General features: G+C 37.0%; 2 protein-coding genes across 3 annotated transcripts; both read left to right on the forward strand.

Annotated features, from left to right (window-relative positions):
• Positions 1–12,964: 12,964 nt before the first annotated feature.
• On the forward strand, positions 12,965–17,841 carry LOC114409727 (NAP1-related protein 2-like). 2 transcript variants are annotated; one of them, XM_028373301.1, is made up of 10 exons: positions 12,965–13,188; positions 13,470–13,592; positions 13,715–13,765; positions 14,259–14,330; positions 14,471–14,584; positions 14,678–14,739; positions 15,519–15,579; positions 15,717–15,776; positions 15,917–15,964; positions 17,483–17,841. In XM_028373301.1, exons 1-10 carry the CDS (start codon positions 13,066–13,068, stop codon positions 17,555–17,557), a joined length of 789 nt encoding a protein of 262 aa, XP_028229102.1. In that variant the 5' UTR covers positions 12,965–13,065; the 3' UTR covers positions 17,558–17,841. The 2 variants fall into 2 exon arrangements, with proteins under 2 accessions (XP_028229102.1, XP_028229103.1); XM_028373302.1 differs by having other exon boundaries at positions 15,720–15,776.
• A 1,254-nt stretch (positions 17,842–19,095) lies between these two features.
• LOC114409726 (1-aminocyclopropane-1-carboxylate oxidase 1-like) lies at positions 19,096–21,756 on the forward strand. Its single transcript, XM_028373300.1, has 3 exons — positions 19,096–19,677; positions 20,395–20,716; positions 21,177–21,756. The coding sequence occupies exons 1-3, from the start codon at positions 19,325–19,327 to the stop codon at positions 21,444–21,446; spliced, it is 945 nt and encodes a 314-aa protein (XP_028229101.1). The 5' UTR covers positions 19,096–19,324; the 3' UTR covers positions 21,447–21,756.
• Positions 21,757–22,985: the final 1,229 nt, after the last annotated feature.

Raw genomic sequence — 22,985 nt, forward strand, 5'->3', positions numbered from 1 at the left:
TACTTGCAGATTTCTCTAAACACCTCTTTTAAATCTACTACGTGTTGGGACACACTATGAGACTTGACGACTATGTCATCCACGTAGACCTCAACATTTTGGCCTATTTTTCATTTGAAGATTTGGTCTATTAGTCTGGTATGTAGCACCAGCATTCTTCAGACCAAACGACATGACTTTGTAACAAAAATTGGCGTCCTCAGTTTATGAAGGCGGTTTTCTCTTCATTTAGGGTGTGCATCCTGATCTGATTGTATCCTAAATAGGCATCCAAGAAGTTCAACAATTGGAACCCGGACGCGCTGTCGACCAATATGTTGATAGTGGGCAAAGGATACACGTCGTTGGGGCATGCTTTGTTGTGGTTGGTGTAGTCAATGCACATACACCATTTGTCGGTGGCCTTTTGACCATGACCACGTTGGCTAGCCTGGTAAAGTATTTGACTTCTCTGATAAACTAAGCCTTTAATAGCTTGTCAACCTCTTCTTTGATCGCCTTGTGCCGCTCTTCTCCCGTCTTTCTCTTCTTATGTGAGACTGGTTTGGCCTGAGAACAGATGCCCAATGCGTGGCATATGATGCTAGGGCGGATACCTGCCATATCAAATGGTTGTTGTGCAAATAAATCCTCATTCCTGCGTAGGACTTCAGTTATACGTTTGTACTCATGGCTAGTAAGGTCCCTGCTGAGTTGTATGCATTGCCCATGTGTTGGACCGAGTTGTAACTTGACAAGTTCTTTGATTGGTTTTGGTTCTTTGTCGATAGTATCATTGCACAAGTCTACATCAAATGCATCATCTTGATCTCCCCTAATTGCTTCGTATACGGTCAGGGTTTGGTTTGAGGATTCTTCGTCCACGCTTATGAGTTGATTGTCGTTGCCACGAGAGGTGGGATGAGGGTTGGCTAGCTCTCTAATGGGAGGATAAAAAACCACCTTTAAGCTTTCAGCATAGCACTGCCAAGCCTGCTTCTAGTCTGCCTTGACATGTACAATTTCTCCCATCAAGGTTGGGAATTTCATCTTGAGATGTGGTGTAGAGACGGTGGCTCCAAGCTTGTTTAACGTTTTCCTATCAATCAAAGCAAAATAGGAAGTATCCGTATCAACAATTAAATATCTGACAGTAAAGCTCCTTGAAAGCTTGCCTTAACCGAAGGTGGTCATTAGGTCTACGTAACCTCTAGTGTCTATTCTCTCCCATGCAAAACCAAAGAGTGGTCCATGGCATGGTTAAATCGTATCGGGTGAGATTTCGAGTCTTTGAAATGTCTTCTAGTAAAGTAAATCTATGGAGCTGCCTTGGTCAATAAGGACCTTAGACACCATGAAATTGGCGATAAAAATGGAGATGACCATAATAGGGTCATCCTGGTTGACAGGATTGATGCTTTTGAAATCTCTGTTGGTGAGCATTATGGGAGGAAGGCTCCTTGATGACTATATGTTGACGCAGTTGATGTCAATATCTTTGATTGCATGTAGATGGCATTTTCGATACTGGCTAGACAGTGCTTCATAGGAAAATTCCCTCACGATGGTATTAATGACTCCTCTAATCTATTGGGGCGGGCTCGTTATCTTGCTCTTGTTGAGGTTGACGTTCGCGTCTTTGTTGGTGATGCCTTTGTCGCTTTCTCTCCTCTATTTTGTCCTTCCTTCTGTTCATATCTTGGCTTTTGCGATTATCATCTTGGTGACCCTCAGGTGTTGCTCTTGTTGGGTTGTTGTCAGGTTTCTTCACGAATTGAGCTAGGAATCCGACCTGTATGAGTTCCTCAATTTTGTCTGAGGACCCAATAGTCTTCGATATTGTGACCATGACTGTGATGCTATCTACAGTGTTTGGTTCTCTTTAACTCGGGTCTGGGAGCTGGTACCAGGGGTAGCTGTATGGGTATCTCCTCATTGAAGGCTTCTTCAAGAATGGTGGCTCGATTTGCGATTAAGGGTGTATAACGCTCATACCTTGGTCTCCTCGGGAGAGGCTAGCACTTGTCCTGTTTGTGCCACTTTTCTAATTTGTGCAAGTCAGTCCTAGTGTCTCCTTCTCTTTTATCATGCTTTTGTCCGACTTCATTTTTGAACCTCGACATTTCTTCCATATAGCCTTTGACTCGTTCGCACAACTCGTCCATGCTGTTGGGAGGTTTTTTACACAAGTTGTCTACGAACTTGCCAGGTCACAGGGCAAGCAACATAGAGTGTAAGGCCACTTCAAGATTAAGATTTCTGATTAGGAAAACAATTTGATCGAACCTGTCCATGAACTTATGAAATGATTCATCATCCACTTGTTGTAGAAGTCAGGCGGTGTGACTGGCTCGTTGCATACTGAGAGCTAAAATGTTCGACAAGGGTGTCAAAGCTGCCTACTAACTTCAGAGGAGTCCTCCGTACCATGTCAATGCTACCCCTTTAAGGGACGTAGGGAAGACTCGACACAGGATTATGTCGTCATTGGTTTAAAGATTGGCATGGGTGAGGAATGCGTCTAGGTGGTCATCTGGATCAGTGGTTCCATCATAACGCTCTAGGTTGAGCGGTTTCCAACCTAAGGGCAAGTCGGCCTCCATAATTTAATCGACAAAAGGATGTCGACAAGTCGTCCTTCTCTAATCGCGATGTGCGCATGAGGTATTGTGGTTAATTTGGGTATTGATGGTTTGTCGAGGGTGTGATTCCCTTTGAGTACATTTGTGTATTGTGTGGGTGGAGTGCTCGTCCCCTTGGGGGCGACTCACACGAGCCTCCAATTCATCATGGTCAACCTTCAACTTTCTAAGTTTCTCCTCATGGTTTCACTCCATCTCCCCAATACGGGCTTGGAGTTGTTGGAAAGTGTCATTGTCTGTCATGGTTGTTGGGAGAGGATTGGAGCTTCCTAGTGGTGGCTTGCATTTGAGGCCAGACTGTATGCTAACCATTGGTGAAGAGACGACGCGGGGAAAGTTTTACCGCAACCCTATGGTGGGCGCCAAATGTACTTACTAAAATCTGAAATGGATTGACGTCAGGGATGACATAGCCAAGATGGGCTTCACGATCTCTCACGTTGGACTAAAGGTACCCTTTACTAGGAAAACACAAGGGGGGACCAGTAAAGCAAAAGACTTCGACGCTCAAGTAAGTACGTGAGTGAGTTGAGAATGAATCGAAAAGGGGAGATAGAACCTAGTATTTATAGTGTTGAATGGGAGCTTCGAGTCCTTGATTGTAGGAATTGTTACAGTGGCATAACAACTTTTGTTGATAATTCATTTCAAGTAGATAAGTAGGTACTTCCAACTTGATAAGGGAATAATAGCATTATCATTAAAATTCAAATATATATAGATATTGTCATACCCTAATTTCATCCTGGGACTATCGTTCGTTGATCTTTTGATCCTTGCTAGTCGACTTACGGTATTGCACACCAGTTACAGTGCAAAACAGATGATCATTTAGTGCTTTGATCAAGAATGCAAAAAATACCAAACAAAAGGGGGGCAAAAGGGTCTTTTCCTTGGTTTTCCCAGACCCTAGCTCTCCCAGGCTAGCCTCTGGCTCGCTTGGGCCTTCATGGTGTAGAAACATGCTCGCCTAGGTGAGCTCACTGCTTCAGGGTTAAGTTTCAGCTCGCCTGGGCGAGCTGCAACTACCCCAAAGTGATCATTTGCCTATAAATAAGTGTCATAGGGGTGTTTTAAAGGGTTCCAAGGTTCAGAAGTGGAGAGAATTGAGAGAATTAAGAAAGAAGAAGAAGAAAGAAGAGGAAACGAAGCCGAGGCGCTTCCGAATAGCGACCGCGATCATTCCCTACATCATTCCTTGTTCGGTGTTCTTCGTACGACTGTCGGTTAGTTTTGTTTTTAAGATTTGAATGTGATCTACGTACCCTTAGGGGTCCCCCTTGTTATTATGTGCACATCCATCTTCTCCATCTAGGAGTAAGGGTAGCCCCCTTGTCGACCCCAAAAAAATTAAAAAAGGGAAAATAAATAATATTGAAGTCACGTTTTTGCACACTCGATTAAAGGCTGACGTCCCTTGTGACGGGCATGTGGGGTGCTAATACCTTCCCTATGCGTAAACAACTCTCGAACCCTTCTTTTCAAAATTCGCAGACCTCTTTTTGGCTTTTCTAACATTTTCCTTGAATAAACGTTGGTGGTGACTCCGCTCATTTTCTCCCTTGGAGACGAACGCTTTGGCTTATCGATTTTGCTTTCATCGTTCCGTTGTGAAGTAGGTTGCGACAGATGACGACTCCACTGAGGATTCCTTGTTAGAGAGTTAAGCCATTCGATCAGTGTGCAATGTTTTATCTTGACTTCTTCTTTATTTATGTTCCCTTTTCTTTGTTATCTTTTGTTTTTATCCATATTTGTATATAACCTTTGTTAAGTTATTGTGTTTGGTGTGTGTCTGCCTATCTATTATATTCGTAGTTAGAAATATTTTTGTTCTATGCACACATGGCACCTACACCTTTGCACACACATTGAGATGTTAGGCCTTATACCTAGGTCTGTGTGAGCCATAGGGAGTGGAGGTCGATTTGTGATCATGTCGGGTCTCCGACTCGCTTGATAATAGTGAAACCTCATCTAGAGTTTTCCTCTTTTGGTATGGCATTGTCGTTGGTAGTCCCTACCACCACAATGTTGTTACCTAAAAGGATGATATCTCTAAAAGCCAGTAAAGTTACGTGAAACCATCCTTGGAAGTTGTCATTAGAAATGGACTTTTGGATCCCTTCCATTAGGTTCCTGAATTAGGGACACAGAACAAACTCACCATGTTTTGTTTCCTTGATCAAATTGTGCATATCTTCATAGCATCGTAATGGACATATCATTCATGCATTTGTCATTTATCATATTCATGCATTGCATTTGCATAAATCATTGCATTATCATGCATCTTCATTTAGCATGCTTTTCTTCTGCTAATTGCATACATTCTATTTTTATCATTCATATCTTATGTTCATTCATGCATGATCTTGACACATAGTTACTCATGCCTTGCATTTTCCAAAACAAAAAAAAAACAAACACAAAAAACAAAAAGAAAGTCACAATGAAGCGTGGAAGCTTACACCACATTCTTAGTTACATGTGTTGGGTATCATGATGATAGCTATAAACAAATCATGTTGGGATTACACACTTATTTCTCGTGAACATGGTACCTAATGCATTTGTTAACTAGGAAAGGATGGTTCTTCGGGCGTCTCATGTCGATCTCATAATTACATTTGTCATGCATAGCATAAGTATGCCCTAGTCATTCATCTCTATGATATGTTGTCGAAGTATTGACAATCAAAATTGCTATTCCTTGGATTATGGGGTCGAACTAGGCACATGCTTTTAAAAAAAGGGTTTCATCAAGTCAACGTCAAGTATGGAAGTAACCAGCTTGCAAAAGTTGGGGCAGAAGATGGATCGAGTTTACATAGCTTCTTTGGCTACTGCCAACACATGATTGAGCTAAATAATTTACAAAATTATGGATTGATGGTGTCCATGTTTTATTTCCAGTTGCACTTTGACTCTAACAAGATGTGATGAACAATGTTGTTTTAATGAAAATCTGAATTGATTTGACCCCATGTTCTACTGAATGTCCTATGTAAAAATTTGCAACACTTCAACAATGTATCATTCACATACATCTATGCTTATTTCTCTTTTCACATTGGTTTCATTGCTCATCATATTCGTTCCTTGGAATTAGAACTGTAATCATTGTAATCAAAAGGAAAAAATGCACTTTACGGCACCCTTACCGAACGCGTGCCATAGCTAGAGTGATGAGTGAAATACAGGAGGTACAGGAACAGATGAAGGCCGGCATAGAGGCCATGAAAGAGAAAATGACCACAATGATGGAAGCCATGATGAGTATGAGAAAATGATGGAGGTCAACACGACTACAGTCGTTGCCGTAAGTACCGCCACTGAGGTGGACCCGACTCACCCACCTGGCCTCAGTCAAGTAAATCATCTAGTCTCGGATATGGTAGGTCAGGGAGGCGAAGTGTTGGGAAGTACGGGCGACCCCATTTTGTGCAGGTCCAGAGCCAACATTCCTTCCCACCATATGGCTTGCCTCCCAACTATACACCAGTGTACCCAATGTTGCCCACGCTACCGATGAGAATGTCGATAACTCTGCTCTCATACCCATTGAGAGCCAGCATCCTCAATCTGATCATGCACAGGTCCCTCAACCCATAGGGGAGACACATGAAGTACCCCGAGACCACACTCTAGCCGACTTCGAGCCTCACCTCAGATATGTCACTGAAGGGCAAGCATTTGGTGGCGTACCCCTGCCAAACACTTTGGGGGGCCCTCAGTATCGCCCACAACCACAACATTTGCATTTTGCGGTGGGAAGAGTCCCTCTTGCTATGGTGGAAAGGGAAAATTTTGATCATATAGAGGAAAGGCTAAGGGTCATTGAATGAGGTGGAAATTATGCCTTTGTTGACATGGCAGAACTGTGCCTAGTGTCCGATGTCGTTATCCCTCCAAAGTTCAAGGTACTAGATTTCGATAAGTACAAGGGGACTACTTGCCCCAAGAATCACCTAAAGATGTACTGCAGGAAAATAGGGGTGTACGGGAAAGATAAAAAACTTATTGATGCATTTCTTCTAGGAAAGTCTTACTGGGGCAGCCATCACCTGGTATACTAATCTGGAACCTTCCCAGGTCCATTCTTGGAAGGACCTAATGGTTGCCTTCATTAGGAAGTATCAGTACAATTCTGATATGGCTCTGAATAGAATGCAACTCTGGAACATGTGTAAGAGGGAGCATGAATCTTTCAAAGAATACGCTCGAAGGTGGAGGGATCTGGCAGCTCAAGTAGCGCCCCCAATGATGGAGAGGAAGATGATAACAATGATAGTAGACACGTTATCGGTGTTCTACTATGAAAAGATGGTGGGTTACATGCCTTCAAGCTTTGTCAATTTAGTGTTCACTGGCGAAAGGATCGAAGTGGGTCTGAGAAGCAAAAAATTTGATTATCCTGCTTTGATGAATAGGAAGCCTGGGGCAAATGGAGAGAATAAGAAGGAGGGAGGAACCTATGTTGTGACTGTTGTTCCTACATGGCCAAATTTCCCACCAGCTCAACAATATCAATACTAAGCCAATATCAGCCCTTCTCATTACCCATCACCCTATCAGCCAAGAACACCCAATCATCCACAAAGGCCACCCCTAAATCAACCACAAAACCCACTTGATGCACATCCGACACCAAACACCACCCTTAACACAAATCAAAACACCAACCAGGGAAGGAATTTTCCATAAAAGAAGTCTGTAGAATTCACCCCAATTCTGGTGTCATATGCTAACTCTCCTTTATCTACTTAATAATGCAATAGTAGCCATAAGGTGGGACATGTGCTTATCATGGAAGAGTTTCAGGGCATTCTATTAAGCATTGTATGACCCTGAAACATAAGGTGCAAAGTCTAATTGATGCAAGCTGGCTAAAATTTGAGGAGGACAATTGCTTGTGAATTTTGGCATTGTCAAGCGACACTATGCATGGGGCAATTTGAAGGTTGTTGTTAGATGTCTCCAATGACTCATTAGGATTTTCAAGTTTATGCCATTACTGTAAACAACAGTCACAATATTAATAATATGGATAAATTTGATGTCCTTGTCTCTCATTCTCTCACAATTACATCTTTGCTTATTTAACTTTCACTGGAATGTGAATGTAAGCCGTTGGTTTGTTTGCTCAAGTGACCTGTGCTACTGAGTTGATCTCCAAGTCTGTTCAATCAGAAATTGCTCGTTCTTCACGTTTGGTGAGGGTGCCGTAAACAACGAGTAAAGAAAAAAGTTCAAAGAAAAAACGTTTGATTGAATGTGTTTCAAATCAAAATAAGAAGTACAGACATTCATGTGACCTAATTTTATCATTCTTAAAAGTTTCTTTTTGAGAGAAAAGTGAGTTGTCAAGAACAAGAGTCATTCAACTTAATCTGTCAATTGAAAATCTTTTAAATATTTCTCGAGAACCTACACAGTTTCTTTCATTTTTCCTTGCTACAAGGTCATGACAAAAGACATGAATAGATACCTTAGAGTTCGACCTAAGAGTTGAAAGGAACAAAAGTACAAGCAAGACTCTCAAGGTTCTTACTCAATATAACTCTCAAATACTCTTTGAGCCTCTCTAATTCTTTCTTTCATAGCCCTCTTACCCTTGACCACGTTACAAGCCCAATAAAGCTCATGGGGATCAAGGAATGACTAATTTTGCTTTTAAGTTGGGATTCTAGAATGAAACCCGCACACACTTGTGATTGTTGAATATATATATATATATATATATATAAGAGAGAATCCTCGAGGTTTCACACTTGCACATTTGAAAAGAAAACTCATTCGACTAGGAGTTCGTGGAAAATGCCCAAAGACAATTATGATAGTAGGGTATATTTGATGTTAGTCGCTCATGTAGACTCCTTAGGATTCCTTTTGAATCCAAGGGTGGCCTTTTTTGTATAAATTCTTTCGAGATCAATCCATGTCATCAAGTTTTAGTGGGATTGACAAACCCTTGACATCACTCTACGATCTTAAATTGGGAAAGTTTCACTTGGTCACATACCAAAGTGTGACAATCCATTGCCATCCTTCAATGGGGTGCACGATTGATCCCAAAGCCATATGTTTTCTTGCTGTGCAGAATAATCAAAGTTTTTAAAAAGAAAGGGGAAAACCCTAGGATCAATATTTCGGTTGATTGATTAAATGTCAAACGACTTCGTTGCCATCACTCCAAAATTGTCAAGTGATTAAATCAAACAAAACATACACTCTGAGGGAGTCCCCAAAGATATTTGCAAAAAGATAGGATGAGGTCTCATGAGTTATCACGTCTTTCTGAAAGAGACAGTCAATCTGTGTTTTCCACAAAAAAAAAACAAAAAAAATTCAAAATCACAAAAATAGGAAAGAATTTCATAAGCATTACACAATTTTCATGATTCAAAACCTTTTGCATTACTAGCATTTCAAGATGAAGGTGGCATGCATCTGCATCCCAAAAATCGATCAATGTCCTCTGTCATTTACATTTCAAAAACTTCAATGTCTTCAGTCATTTATGCTTTCAAAAGACTACAATGTCTTCATTTACATTTCAAAGACTACAATGTCTTCATTTACATTTCAAAGACTTCAATGTCTTCAGTCATTTACGCTTTCAAAAGACTACAATATCTTCATTTACATTTCAAAGGCTTCAATGTCTTTAGTCATTTATGCTTTCAAAGATTACAATATCTTCATTTACATTTACAAGACTTCAATGTCTTCTATCTTTTACATTTTACAAGACTTCAATGTCTTCTATCTTTTACATTTTACAAGACTTCAATGTCTTCTATCTTTTACACTTTATAAGACTTCAATGTCTTCTATCTTTTATAGGACTTAATGTCCTTGTCTTTGTGCTTCTTAAGACTCAACGTCCTCTATTTCTATGCTTTGAAAAAAAACTTCAAATGTCTTCTGCTCTACAGGACTTCAATGTCCTCCATTTTACGTTTTATAAGACTTCAATGTGCTCTTGTTTTTTCGGTTTCACTTCCTTGGTTTTCCCCAATTTCTCAGTCGAATAGCAAGGTCGCTTGAACGAAATTAGTGTCCTTATCTTTACTTCCCTTTCATTTCCAATAAAAGATAAGTAAAGAGAAGCAACTATCATACCCTAATTTCATCCGGGAACTATCGTTCGTTGATCTTTTGATCCTTGCTAGTCGACTTATGCTGTTGAAAGTCAGTTATAGTGCGAAACATATGATCATTCAGTGCTTTGATCAAGAATGCAAAAAATACCAAAACAAATAGGGCAAAAGGGTATTTTCCTTGGTTTTCCTAGACCCTAGCTCACCCAGGCTAGCCTCTGGCTCGCCTGGGCCACCAAATAGCTTCATGGTGAAGAAACTAGCTCTCCTGGGCGAGCTCACTGCTTCAGGGTTAAGTTTCAGCTCGCCTGGGCAAGCTGTAACTGCCCCAAGGTGACCCTTTGCCTATAAATAGGCATCCTAGGGGTGTTTTAAAGGGTTCCAAGGTTCAGAAGTGGAGAGAATTAAGAAAAAAGAAAAAGAAAGAAGAGGAAACGAAGTCGAGACACTACCAAATCACGACCACGATCATTTCCTACATCATTCCTTGTTCAATGTTCTTCGTGAAACCGTCGGTTAGTTTTGTTTTTAAGATTTGAATGTGATCTATGTACCCCTATGAGTCCTCCTTATTATTATGTGCACATCCATCTTCTCCATCTATCATCGGTGATCTTGTTTTTCTTTGTAAAGTTCAATCTTAACCGATCACTAGTGTTGTAAAGTTATCTTTAAAGAGATTGAAAGTTAATAAACAAAACTAAGATAAAACCGAATCATAACTAATTTCTTTTTATCAAATATCACTTGAGATCATTTCAAGGTCTAATGCTTTAACAATTCTCTCTGCTTTTCAAATTTAAAAGATCGTTTCAAGGTCCATCGCCTTAATGATTTTTTCTGCTTTTCAAAATTTAAAACATCGTTTCAAGGTCCAATGACTTAAACAACTTTTTGTTCGCAATTAAAATGAATCTTTCAAAAACATAAAAAAATCAATTTAACACACAAACAATCAAACTTAAAGAACTACGTAGGTCTGAATTTCTCATTGCACCTGAGGATACGTAGGAGCAAGGGCAGCCCCCTTGCCGACCCCAAAAAAATAAAAAAGGGAAAATAAATAATATTGAAGTCACGTTTTTGCACACTCGATTAAAGCTTGTTGTCCCTTGTGACGAGCACGTGGGGTGCTAATACATTCCCTATGCGTAAACAACTCCCGAACCCTTTTCTTTTCAAAATTCGCATACCTCTTTTTGGTTTTTCTAATGTTTTCCTCGAATAAATGTTGGTGACAAATCCACTCATTTTCTCCCTTGGAGACGGACGCTTTGACTTATCGATTTTGCTTTCGCCATCCCGTCGTGAGGTAGATTGCGACAGATATTAACAACTTATCGACCCAATAGTCCGACTGTTAAAGGCATTGTGTCCGTTCTCCCGTACTAGGGCTAATGTGCATATTTTAATGCCACATCACTTGCCATGTCAATTTTGTGGACCCGAAACAATATAATTCCCATCCCTGTATGCGTTAGGGGCTTATATACTCATACCCGCATCCACGACCCACACTTTACTTATGTATAAAGTTAATAAATCAATAAAATTTAATTAAAACAATTACTACAACTACAAGTGAATTAAAAATGCATTCTTAAATTTAGAAAGTATAACATTAAAATCATTCACATATAATATTAAAAATAAGCACGCGTAACATTGATCCATCCAAACTCATGTCATAAATGAACAACATTACAAAGATAATCTTTCAGCACAACGATTCTAAAAGTTTATAATGTTCTAATCGCTTAACAAAAACTCTGATTAAACTTAGACATAATGTGGTGACGATATTCTCTAAGACTTGTCAAAAAAGAATAAACTGAAACTAATTAGCTTATAAATATATATTATAAATTATAAAAGAAAACAAATGGATAAGATTTTGACCTTATTAGAATAAATTTTTTCATATTTTTTGGACATGCTTATCTCCTAAGTCTATATATTATTTTGGTCCATTAATACCAACATAAACTAGAACATGATAATAAGGCTAAGGATTAGACTATCATAAACAATAATTAAACTACCAATAGAAGATTAGTCACAAAATTAAACCACAAATGAAGGATTAGATTTAGGGTTCTGCTGCACTACTCTATGTCTTTGTTGTTACTATTAGAATATTAGTCACAATTTTTTTTTAAAAAAATACATAATTTTTTTCAAAAAAAAAATTATATATGTAATATATATTATTTACTTATGTAACATATTATAACTATATATTTGACATGTGTGAGACGAGACAGGATGAGTACTATAATACATGTACTCGTACCCATATCCATGTAAATTTGTGGGTAAATATCTATTCCCATCCCAGTCCCAATATGCAATTAATTAACTTCCTTGCTATGAATATTTTTGCGGGTATCCATAAGATCCAATACATTTTGTCATCCCTAATTGTATGTATATAATAATTAAATGCACTCAAAAGATATCAAATTGAAATAATATTTGACTAATAGAATTAAGGATTTTAATGCTAATATAATATTTTTATTTTAGATTGAAATAAAGTATTGCATTAGTATGAGAAAACATAAACAAAATTAAGACAAAGATAAAAACAATAACTTAAAAAATAAAAAATCATGTATGGTTTAGTTTAATAATTTAATAAACCATGTGAGATAAAAATTAACGTATTTTGTATTTAATAATTCATTAATATAATTATATGATATTGGTTGAGTTGAGTCAATTAGGTTAAAAAAATTCCATTATCCAATTCCATCGAATCTAAATTGGATTGAATCAGATTTAACCCAAAACACTTAGAAAATTTAACCAATATAACTGAGTTTGTTTGGATCACATGTACACTAGATATGTGAACCCTAGTGATTGCTCAACCATAATTAAGTATTAACTCATCTAATGCAAACAAATCCCTTGGCTTCAAAATGACAAATTTACCCCTACCACAAACAAGTGTCACACAATTATTGATTTTGAATTGAATCAAATTTAATTCAAATATTTAAAAAATTCAATCAATATAAGTGAGTCTATTTGAATCAAAGTACACCTAGACCTTGAATGTGGTTGTTCAACTATAATTAAGTATTAACTCATTTCAAGCAAACAAATCCTCTGACCTCGAAATGACGAATTTACCCCTATAATGGACACGTGTCACACGGTTGTTGATTTATTCGGTACACCCGCACACTGCGGTGACGCACGAATGACACATATAAACCCCCCAAAACCCTAACTAACTCTTTCACTTCACACACTCTCCTCACTCGCTCGACCTAGTTAGAACTGTGCTAGGGTTTTACGAAACCACCGAAGTTGCAGAAAGAAGAAGAAAAATGGTGGCTGACAGGAGCAAGAAGCCGAAGGTCTCCGACAAGGGCGAGAACCTCGATGAAATCGACGGAGAACTCGTCCTCTCCATCGAGAAGTTGCAGGAGATCCAAGACGAGCTTGAAAAGGTGTACCGATTTTGTTCAATTTTGTTCGGCTTTCAATTTCGCGAAATTCGGATCATCCTTCGGGTTTTCCGAGGTTTTTATGTGATGTTCGAAATGTGACTTTTGCTTTTGGAGCCTCAGAGTTACGCGAGCTCAATTTGTTTGGTTTTGTGTTTGATTATCTGTTTCTGGTCTCAGAACGTGATTTAATTAACCTGTTTTTTTTTTTTTTTTTTTTTTTTTTTTTTTTTTTTTGCTTTTGTGCTCTTTTTTTTGTTTTGTTTGGTTGGGTTATATTATAGATCAACGAGGAAGCCAGTGACAAAGTTCTGGAAATAGAGCAGAAGTACAATGAGATACGGAAGCCCGTTTATGATAAGCGCAATGATATTATCAATGCTATTCCTGATTTCTGGTTAACTGCTGTGAGTTCATACTTCATATGTCTGCGTGATTATGTTAAAACTTTAGTTAATTGAATTATGAAATTGTTAATTTTGATGATGTTGGAAATGCCTTATTTACTTTAGTAGTTGTTCTTGTGCAGTTTTTGAGTCATCCTGCTCTTGGTGATCTTTTGAACGAGGAAGATCAGAAGGTCTGGACTCTTTTTTCCACATACTAAATTTGGATTGGCTTTTTTTTTCCGGCTTGTTTGAGTTTGTCTACCAATGGTGAATGGCGGAAGGCTAAAATTCCACCATCTAAACACGCCATTGTGCCTTATGGCACTACCATGGTGGGCCTCGCTCCACAAAATTGTCTATGGTAGTCGGCAAAAAATCTGTTTGCCTCTATTTAACAACACTGAGCTAAAAGCAAAGCAGCTTAGGTGGTGGCTGTTTTGGAATATTTTTGTTTCACTAAAAAGAATTATGTTCCTTTTAATAACTGTGGACTTTATTTCTAAGGTTCCGAGGAAATGCTTCAAATATTGTTGTTTTGGTTACAGATAACTGATGAGTAATTCTAATTTGTTACAGACCCTTATTTTTTATTACTTTGGACCTTGTTTAAGGTTATTGTTGATGTTTTGGTTACAGATGCCTGATGAATAATTCTAATTTGTTACTGACCCCCTTATTTGGTAGATATTTAAGTATTTGAGTTCTCTTGAGGTTGAAGATTTTAAAGATGTCAAATCAGGCTACTCAATCACCTTTGTAAGTTGCTTTTCCACTTTCCCTTGGTGTATACCTCATAGAATGTTTTTCAATCACTTGTTGGTTTTAAAAGTTTATGTCTTACTTGAACTGTTCACTTAGTTGAATAATAACCACTTTTGAAATTGTTCTTTTTTCAGAATTTCAATGCCAATCCCTATTTCGAGGATACAAAACTTGTAAAGACTTATACCTTTCTTGAGGAAGGAACAACTAAGGTTACTGCTACACCCATAAAATGGAAAGAGGGCAAAGTAAGGCTATGAACGTCACTTTGGGTGTTTATCTATCAGTTTGTACAGCTTTTATTTTGTTTGTTTCTGAAAACTTAATCCTCAAACATGCAGGGCATACCCAATGGAGTTAATCATGAGAAAAAAGGGAACAAGCGTGCTCCTACTGATGTCAGGTTGGTGCCTAAATATGTTTAAGTATTTTTTTCTAGAAAATATTGAAAACAAAGAAAGCAATGTTTATGCAGGCAATGTTAACCAGCAATTGTTCTGGCTTCCCATTCTTATATATGATTGATTCCAAGACCTGAGTGTCTGAGTTAAAGCAGACCCACATAAGCAAAATGCTTATGCAGGCACTGTTAACCAGCAATTGTTCTGGCTTCCCATTCTTATATATGATTGATTCCCAGACCTGAGTGTCTGAGTTAAAGCAGACTCACATATGAATGGGTTAAATTTTTATTTTTTTGAGTTCACTTGTGATTGTTGGCTCCTTCAGGGAAGCTAAGAAATATGCCTGACATGATCACTATCAGATCTGTTGGCATTACAGATTATTTAATTATCAACTCTCAGTAAATGGTTAACTATAAGGCGTGTGAGACCAATTTTAATTCCGTATGTACTAACAAAAATTTTCTTTTATAAATTGTTCTCTCATAGTTTTGTTCTAATGTTATTCTGTTATAGTTAAAATCTGGAAATTAATTCAATTTGTTGACAATTCACTAATGTATGATACCATCTTACTGGAACTTAGTATATTCTAAATTTACAAATGATTTTACTCTATGATGGATTAATAAATAGAACAATTTCTTTATTACTTCATTCTTGTTAAGCAATTGTCAAATAATAATTTATGTAAAAATTATTGTCCAAACTCCTTTTGTAAACACTTCATGAAACCAATAAAATCACTATTTTGATTTTCTTGTGCTAATGTATGCAGCTTCTTTAGTTGGTTTAGTGACACTGAGCAGAAAGATGATATTGATGACATTCATGATGAGGTATATTGTCTGGTTTTGTATAATTAGTTGTGCATCCCTGGTATTGATTTGCCATATCTCTATGATAATAATTGATTTTCTATAGCTTGTGTAAGTTTCACTTAAATCCTAATGTGATAATATTTATCTCTAAATAGCAGGTTGCAGAATTGATCAAGGATGATTTATGGCCAAACCCACTTACCTATTTCAACAATGTAAGTTAACCTTCAGTTCTGATATCCTTTTCTCTTTCTCTAGTGACAATTCTGCTTCTAGGTTTTGCATCATCATTCATTTTACTCTCACCATGGTTTCTTTCCTTTTGTCTCTTACAATATTGATTATATTGGAATAGGAAGAACCTGATGAAGAGGAAGGTGATGAGGATGAAGCTGATGATGAGGTAATTTTCTCCTTCTTAGAAAAAGCCTAGGTGATTAGCAAATGCTGTAGAGTTTTGCTTTTATTGTTCTATGGAATGTCTGTTTCTGGTTATATCCTTATTATTTATCGGGCACTATCAGTTAGTGGGTAGTGTGGATATGAATATTAAACTAAAAGAAGCCTAAAATTAAACAGAAAGAGGCAAAATTTAATGGATGGATGATGAGGTTCAGGATCCCAATGAAGTGACTGCTGTAAGTGCCCAATAGTGTAGTAGTTAACTCATGGCCCTAAGATATATAAGGTATATTCAGAAAGCAATACTGACCTTAAAAATAGTGATACAAAAGGAGATAATATTGAACTGAAATTGTGAAAAACAAAGTATATCAGCAGAAAATGAAATCAAGCATAATATTTAAGAAGAGAGGAAGATCACAAGTAGCTGTGGATGGATGCAAACTTCCTGCCAAACCTAAGGCCGATTCCCAATCTCTCATAAACCAAATTATCCCCTTCCTCCCTCAGTCATGACACTGCACTTATAACTGCCTCCCATCTTGTTTCCGGGCCCCACTGAATTTTCACTTTGCATAACACAACTGGCTCTCCCCCTACATATCCACATGTCCCATTTTCCCTCTTTGGAATATACCTTCTGTATCTTGGGGCCATGACCTTAACTGCTGCACTAATGTTCCCTTAACACCAGTCACTGCTTTGGGCTGTTGAGCCTTATCAAAGGACGCTTAACTAAATGCATTATTTAATCTTTCCTTTCTCAATCTATGCCATTGGACTGCATCAAAATTCAATAGATGCTACTCATACTTTCTCCTGGATGCATTTGATCATATTATGGTCTTATGATGTATGCTCATTTACCTCAACATTCCTGTCTTAGCTACACATTTAATTATTTATATTTTTAGCACTTGTTGACACTTGCCTAATATTTTACCTACCATTTCTGGGTTGTATGGACAAATTTCCCTTGATTTTTTACACTCACAAAATACACATACAGCATCACTCCATTTCATTAACCTAGCACAAATGTGTGATATCACTGACTATTTTCTTATTGTTTTATAAGACAGATTCAAAATAACTTAGCCGAGCAACTTGTGCTATGATAATTCCCACAATCCCACCATTAAATCAATGCTAACCGTCTTGTTGAATGTCAAGTGCAACATCATTAAAGCATGCAATTGGTTTGGTGCTTCTTGTGAATTTTATGGTTTATCATTTTCTTACTGTTGATCTGTGTGGAAACTTGTGAAGATGTTTATGTGAAGAAAAAGGGAAGACCTCAGCACTAAAATGTAGTAAATGAAATGCTTTTGGAGGCAAAATTGATTTACTAAGAAAGTTACCAAACTTGCTGTTTTTGTCAATTCTTAATTCTCAATTCTCAATTTGACTTGGGTCTTTTGGGTTTTGCATTTGTAGTTACTTTACTACTTTGAAGATAGCATGTACAACTACAAATATTTTTGGTGTATTATAAAGTGCATATTTTCCTTATTAACAGGGAAAGGAGGATGAGTCTGATGATGATGACGACAATCAAGAGGATGACGATGAGGGTGAGGAGGATGTCAAGTGAAAAATACATTATGGTCATATTACTTTTTTTTGGGGTTGTAGGAGTATGTAAGCGTTCTTTAGGGGATGATCATGGCCACCCTTTGTGGTTGTCGTCTTATGTCAGCAGGTGGAGCTACCAAGGCCAGTTATTGGTTCTCTCTCTGACTATAGTCTATTTATTGTCCTATGAAGTTATTTCTGGTTTCATCCCTTGTGTACTTTTTCAGATACTAATGTTTCAGCGGCTTTTTTCCATAACCCTTCGTCGTGGAACTACATGGTAAAATTGCAGTATTTAGTGTATAGCTGTTTCCAGTTTGGTATTTCTTAGCATGCAGGATTACCATGGGAAGCATTTCTACAAACGAGAAATCATTCCCTAGGCAAATGTTTTCAATGTTGTCCAATTTATATCCTCATACCAATGACTGTTGGGATCTTTCACAAAAAGAAAAGAAAAGAAAAGAAAGTAATGCTACTTGCACCAGTCACATTTACCGACTTTTTTCCGAGATTCGTGGTAATCACTGCTGGGTATTGTAAGATTTAAAATTTACACGAAATTATTATAAAAAAAGATGAAGTATAAAATGCTTATTATAAACATTGTTAAACAAAATACCGATACACCTGACGACACTAGCAAAAACTCCAAAACTTACAGAGCCTGAATCTAAGAAAGCAGCTAGTGACCTCTGCTTACAATAATTCAGACAAGTTATTTTTTTATTTTAAAGAAAAAAAAGCTATAACTAGTCATGCTTCAGATTGAAATTATACATGATATTTTTGTTTTGGTTCAAGGGGCAAAGAAAGAAAAGAAAGGCTACAGACGCAAAATCTGGACTCCTATAGCATCAGCCAGGAGACACGACATAATACCCGGAGGCGGAGACTCGAAAGAAACACAAACCTCTCCCTGACCAGCAGCAAACTTTGCCCATACATGATATATGAATTTTTACATAATTTTATAATCTAATAGATTAATAATTTATTTTTAATCATCTATTAAGCAAAATAATTTAATCCATCTAGCCTTTATTTTTTAAAATAGATTAATTAAATCAGACTTAAGCATGGATATACTGTATTGAATATATTGAATTCTTTTTACTCCTAAATCTGATTGTGAAATTCATCTCCATCTTGCCTGATGAATTTTAAATATATCGCAAATAACACTTGACAATTATTATAGAATTCGCTTTAACTCATGAATTTTTATAAAACTTAGATGGTAATTGAGTCGATAAGGATAAGAAATTAAGTCAACAGATTAGTAGTTGAACCTGGTATATAGTTCCCAATCTGATTTCAATGCAAAAAAAAAAGAAAAGAAATGCTGTTAACCATTTTATTCTAATTTGTGATGCTTATTATAAACGTTGTAATGAAATACCAGTTCAGGTCACTATACACATTGTAAACAAGATGCTTATTAAGAAAAAAGATGCTTACTATAAACCTAGTATGAGTTCAGTTTACTCTATCCCACAAATCAATTATAAATGCTTATTATAAACATTGTTTAATAAAAATCGCAAATACCAATACACATTGATGACACTAGCAAAATTCCAAAACTTACTGACCCTAGGAAAGCAACTAGTAACCTCTGCTTACAATAATTCAGACAGATTTTTTTTTTAAAAGAAAGAAAACAAAAAAACAGCTCTAACTTCTCATGTTTCAGATTAAAATCATATATGATATGTTGGGTTGGGTGCGAACCACAACACTGCACAAAGATTAGGGTTTACATTTGGGAGGAAGCAAGAAAGAGATGGGTGAGGCGTGCATTCCAACAGTTGATCTCTCTCCTTTCCTGAGAGAGGATGAAGATGGAAAAAAGAGAGCCATAGAAGCAATCACCCAAGCCTGTTCTGAATATGGCTTCTTCCAAATTGTGAACCATGGAGTTTCCCTTGATTTGGTTAAAGAGGCCATGCAGCAATCTAAGACCTTTTTTGATTACTCTGATGAAGAAAAGAGCAAGAGTAGTCCTTCCTCTGATGCACCACTTCCTGCTGGCTACAGTAGGCAGCCTCTGCACTCCCCAGACAAGAATGAATACTTTCTGTTTTTTTCCCCAGGTTCCAGCTTCAATGTCATCCCTCAGATCCCTCCCAAGTTCAGGTTAATTAATTCAATCACTTTTCAATTTCATCAGTTTATTTGTGATCACTCATTATTACCATACTACACTCCTCCAAAAGTAAATAATGTTAATCAACAGATAATGACGGGATGAAGTGAAACTGATTCTTCTTGTTTGTATGGAATCATTAAACAAATTAGTGGAGTTGAACTGGGTTAACTATCTGCCTTTGAACACTTTTGTGAATATGATAAGTCTTGATGTTCAAATTTACATTATCTCCATCATGTATCGAGATATAAGGTGGATTGAATGGTTAAGGGAGAAGGAAAGAGGGAAAAGATTGCGGTTGGATTCTCTCTGTTAACCAAACTAACATTTTCACAACTAACATGATAAAAAAAATCTCCATCATGCATAGTTAAAAAAAACTTATATAACTCAACAGTTTAAAACCGTATACAAAAGTTTATCTTCAGATTGTTAGCTAGATGTTCTCTTTTTTGGGGTATTACGTTGGATTTAGTATAAGGGCTGCTGGTAGGTTTATGTGTTTTTATCTTTACTTTCTTTGTAAACTTTTTTCTAGTTGAGTATCTCTTTTACAGTGTACTCAACTATTCAATATATTCTCTTCTGATTATGAAAAAAGGTTCATCTTTAGATATTAGTAAAGCTTTTCACACATTAGTCACTTGTTGAATATTCTAGATCTGTGACTGAGGTATGTAAAATATGTGTGCCAAATGTGATAGGGATGTACTTGAAGAAATGTTTGTGCAAATGAGCAAGATGGGTGTGCTGTTGGAGAGCATTATAAACGAGTGTTTGGGTCTCCCTACCAACTTCTTGAAGGAATTCAATCATGATAGAAGTTGGGATTTCCTTGTGGCCTTGCGTTACTTTCCAGCTTCTAACAATGAGAATAATGGAATCACAGAGCATGAAGATGGCAACATAGTTACCTTTGTTGTCCAGGATGGAGTGGGAGGCCTGCAAGTCCTTAAGAATGGAGATTGGGTCCCTGTTGTTCCTGCAGAGGGAACTATTGTGGTCAATGTTGGTGATGTTATACAGGTAACTATGTTTTTAAATGCATCAAAATTGTGGGCTATTTGTTTGTATGATATCCGCACTATCACATAATTCCTAACTAGCGGGGTTTGAGTCTAGCAGAATGAGCTAGTATCCTGCAATGTGGTGAACTGAAGTTTCAATTTCTACTGATAGAAGTGCCCATTTTTAGTACCCAATATTTCATCGAATAGAATTGCCTCTAAAGGAGGATATATGTGGGAAATAATAAAAAATCACAATTCGTATGACATTGCATTTGTGTTTTCGGCTAAGAAATGAGGCAAGTATGCATGAATTTGATTTACTTACATGATTGCCCACCAACCGAAATAAGGTTTAGTATGTTATTGTGTGTTTCATTAATAATAAAGTTAGAACTTAGAAACATGAGATATGGTAGCATATAAGTCTGATCATATGTCGTCTTTGAGTCTAACTGGTTTTGTTGATATTTGGGAAGGTCTTGAGTAACAACAAGTTCAAGAGTGCAACTCACCGAGTTGTGAGAGCAGAAGGACGAAGCCGATACTCTTACGTGTTCTTTCATAACTTAAGAGGAGACAAGTGGGTTGAACCACTGCCACAATTTACCTCAGACATTGGGGAGCCACCCAAGTATAGAGGATTCCTATATAAGGAGTATCAGGAACTGAGAATGAGGAACAAGAGCCATCCACCTTCTCGGCCTGAGGATGAGATCCACATTACTCATTATGCCATTGATAACTAGACTCTTGTGTAGATCCATTACTGCCAACAAAAATAATCAATTAATCATGCCTAGTTCTAGTTTCGTAGTAGGGGTTGCTTGGACCTATTTTTGGTTCATTGTTGCTCCCATGTTGGCTTAAGGGATATGGAAGAGGTCTTGATCAAAATTTAAATATCAGAGATTTAGTTGTATTCTGCAAGTGACGTGTAGGAACTAACACTGTGCTGATCTTGAAGATTATGGGCATGAAAGGGCTCCAAATTCACAATACATTATAATAACTATTGTTCAGAACCTATAATGATAACTATTCTCCATGCATTGATCATTTGATGGGAACCACTATAGATAAGATAAACAATCATGCCATTAGCCTTCAACGTCTGGACTAACTCTTCAATGCCCGAGGAAAGCCTGCATATTAAGAAGTACAATCATAAACATTCAAAATCTGTCTGAACTAAACAGTTCAAGATACTTAATGGAGAAATAAAGATTAGAAGGTTAAGAGAAAGTAAGTATACAATCAATCTTTGGTGATTCAGATACCAACCCTTTATCTCATCAAAGTTTAAGCCGGTCTTAACTAGGGATAAGATAAGTCAATAAATCTTAATGTCATTAGAAGTGATAGAGTATCATTTCTTTACACCACTTTCAAATTATAGAGTGTAGAATGTTGTTCTTGTTCATAACTGAATTATCATTTAATAACTATAAGAAATATAATTTGAACAGAGGAATATAATTTTTGGCTCTAGAAACCATGCAGCATTTCTTGTTAGGGGTCAAAAGCAATTATATCTTAATACATGCATTTGGTGATCGAATAAGCTTTAGGTAGGGGAAAGCATATACCTTTTCTCAGATATTTGGTTACTTGCTAGAAGTAGAAAGTGCCCACAAGGGTTGTGGTTACAACTTACATTTCCATCCTAGGGGAGAGTGGCTACACTCTCTTTGATTCTGTTTCTGACAGGGATGGATGGATACCTCAAACAGGCACCGAAATCTGGGTTTGATAGCCAATGGAAGACCTTAGTAAAATGCCTAAGGCAAGAATAATTGAGGAATTCACAAGGAATTATCCAGGCACCACTTTTTCACATTTAAAAGCCAAATCAAAAGCATATTACTCATACATTAATCAATCAAGTTCATTGCTTCTCTAGTGGGATAAGATTTTGTTGATGTGGTTGTTGTTGCTCTCATGTTATCTAACATCAATCACCAATTTGGAATTAGCTTAAGAAAAATTGAAAGATGAGTGTTAGCAATTCACTCCTAATGCACTTTTTATTGTTGTTAAAATTTATTAAAAACTATAAAATCACGAGCGAAACTCACTAAGTGAAATTCGTAAAAATTTGTTTTTTAAATAAATTTTAATCAATTATTAAGTGTTCAAAAAATGTATTGGAGAGCGTGTTATTAGTATTTGTCAAATTCAAATATGAGGTGCCCGAGTATGCTAAATGCTTGTTCTTAACTAAGAAATTTCCTTGATTTCTTCAACTCAATCGATGTTCTAGAGGAATTTTAAATAATAATGCTAAC

The sequence above is a fragment of the Glycine soja genome, chromosome 4 (genome assembly GCF_004193775.1).
Source record: "Glycine soja cultivar W05 chromosome 4, ASM419377v2, whole genome shotgun sequence".
Classification (NCBI taxonomy): Eukaryota; Viridiplantae; Streptophyta; class Magnoliopsida; order Fabales; family Fabaceae; genus Glycine; species Glycine soja.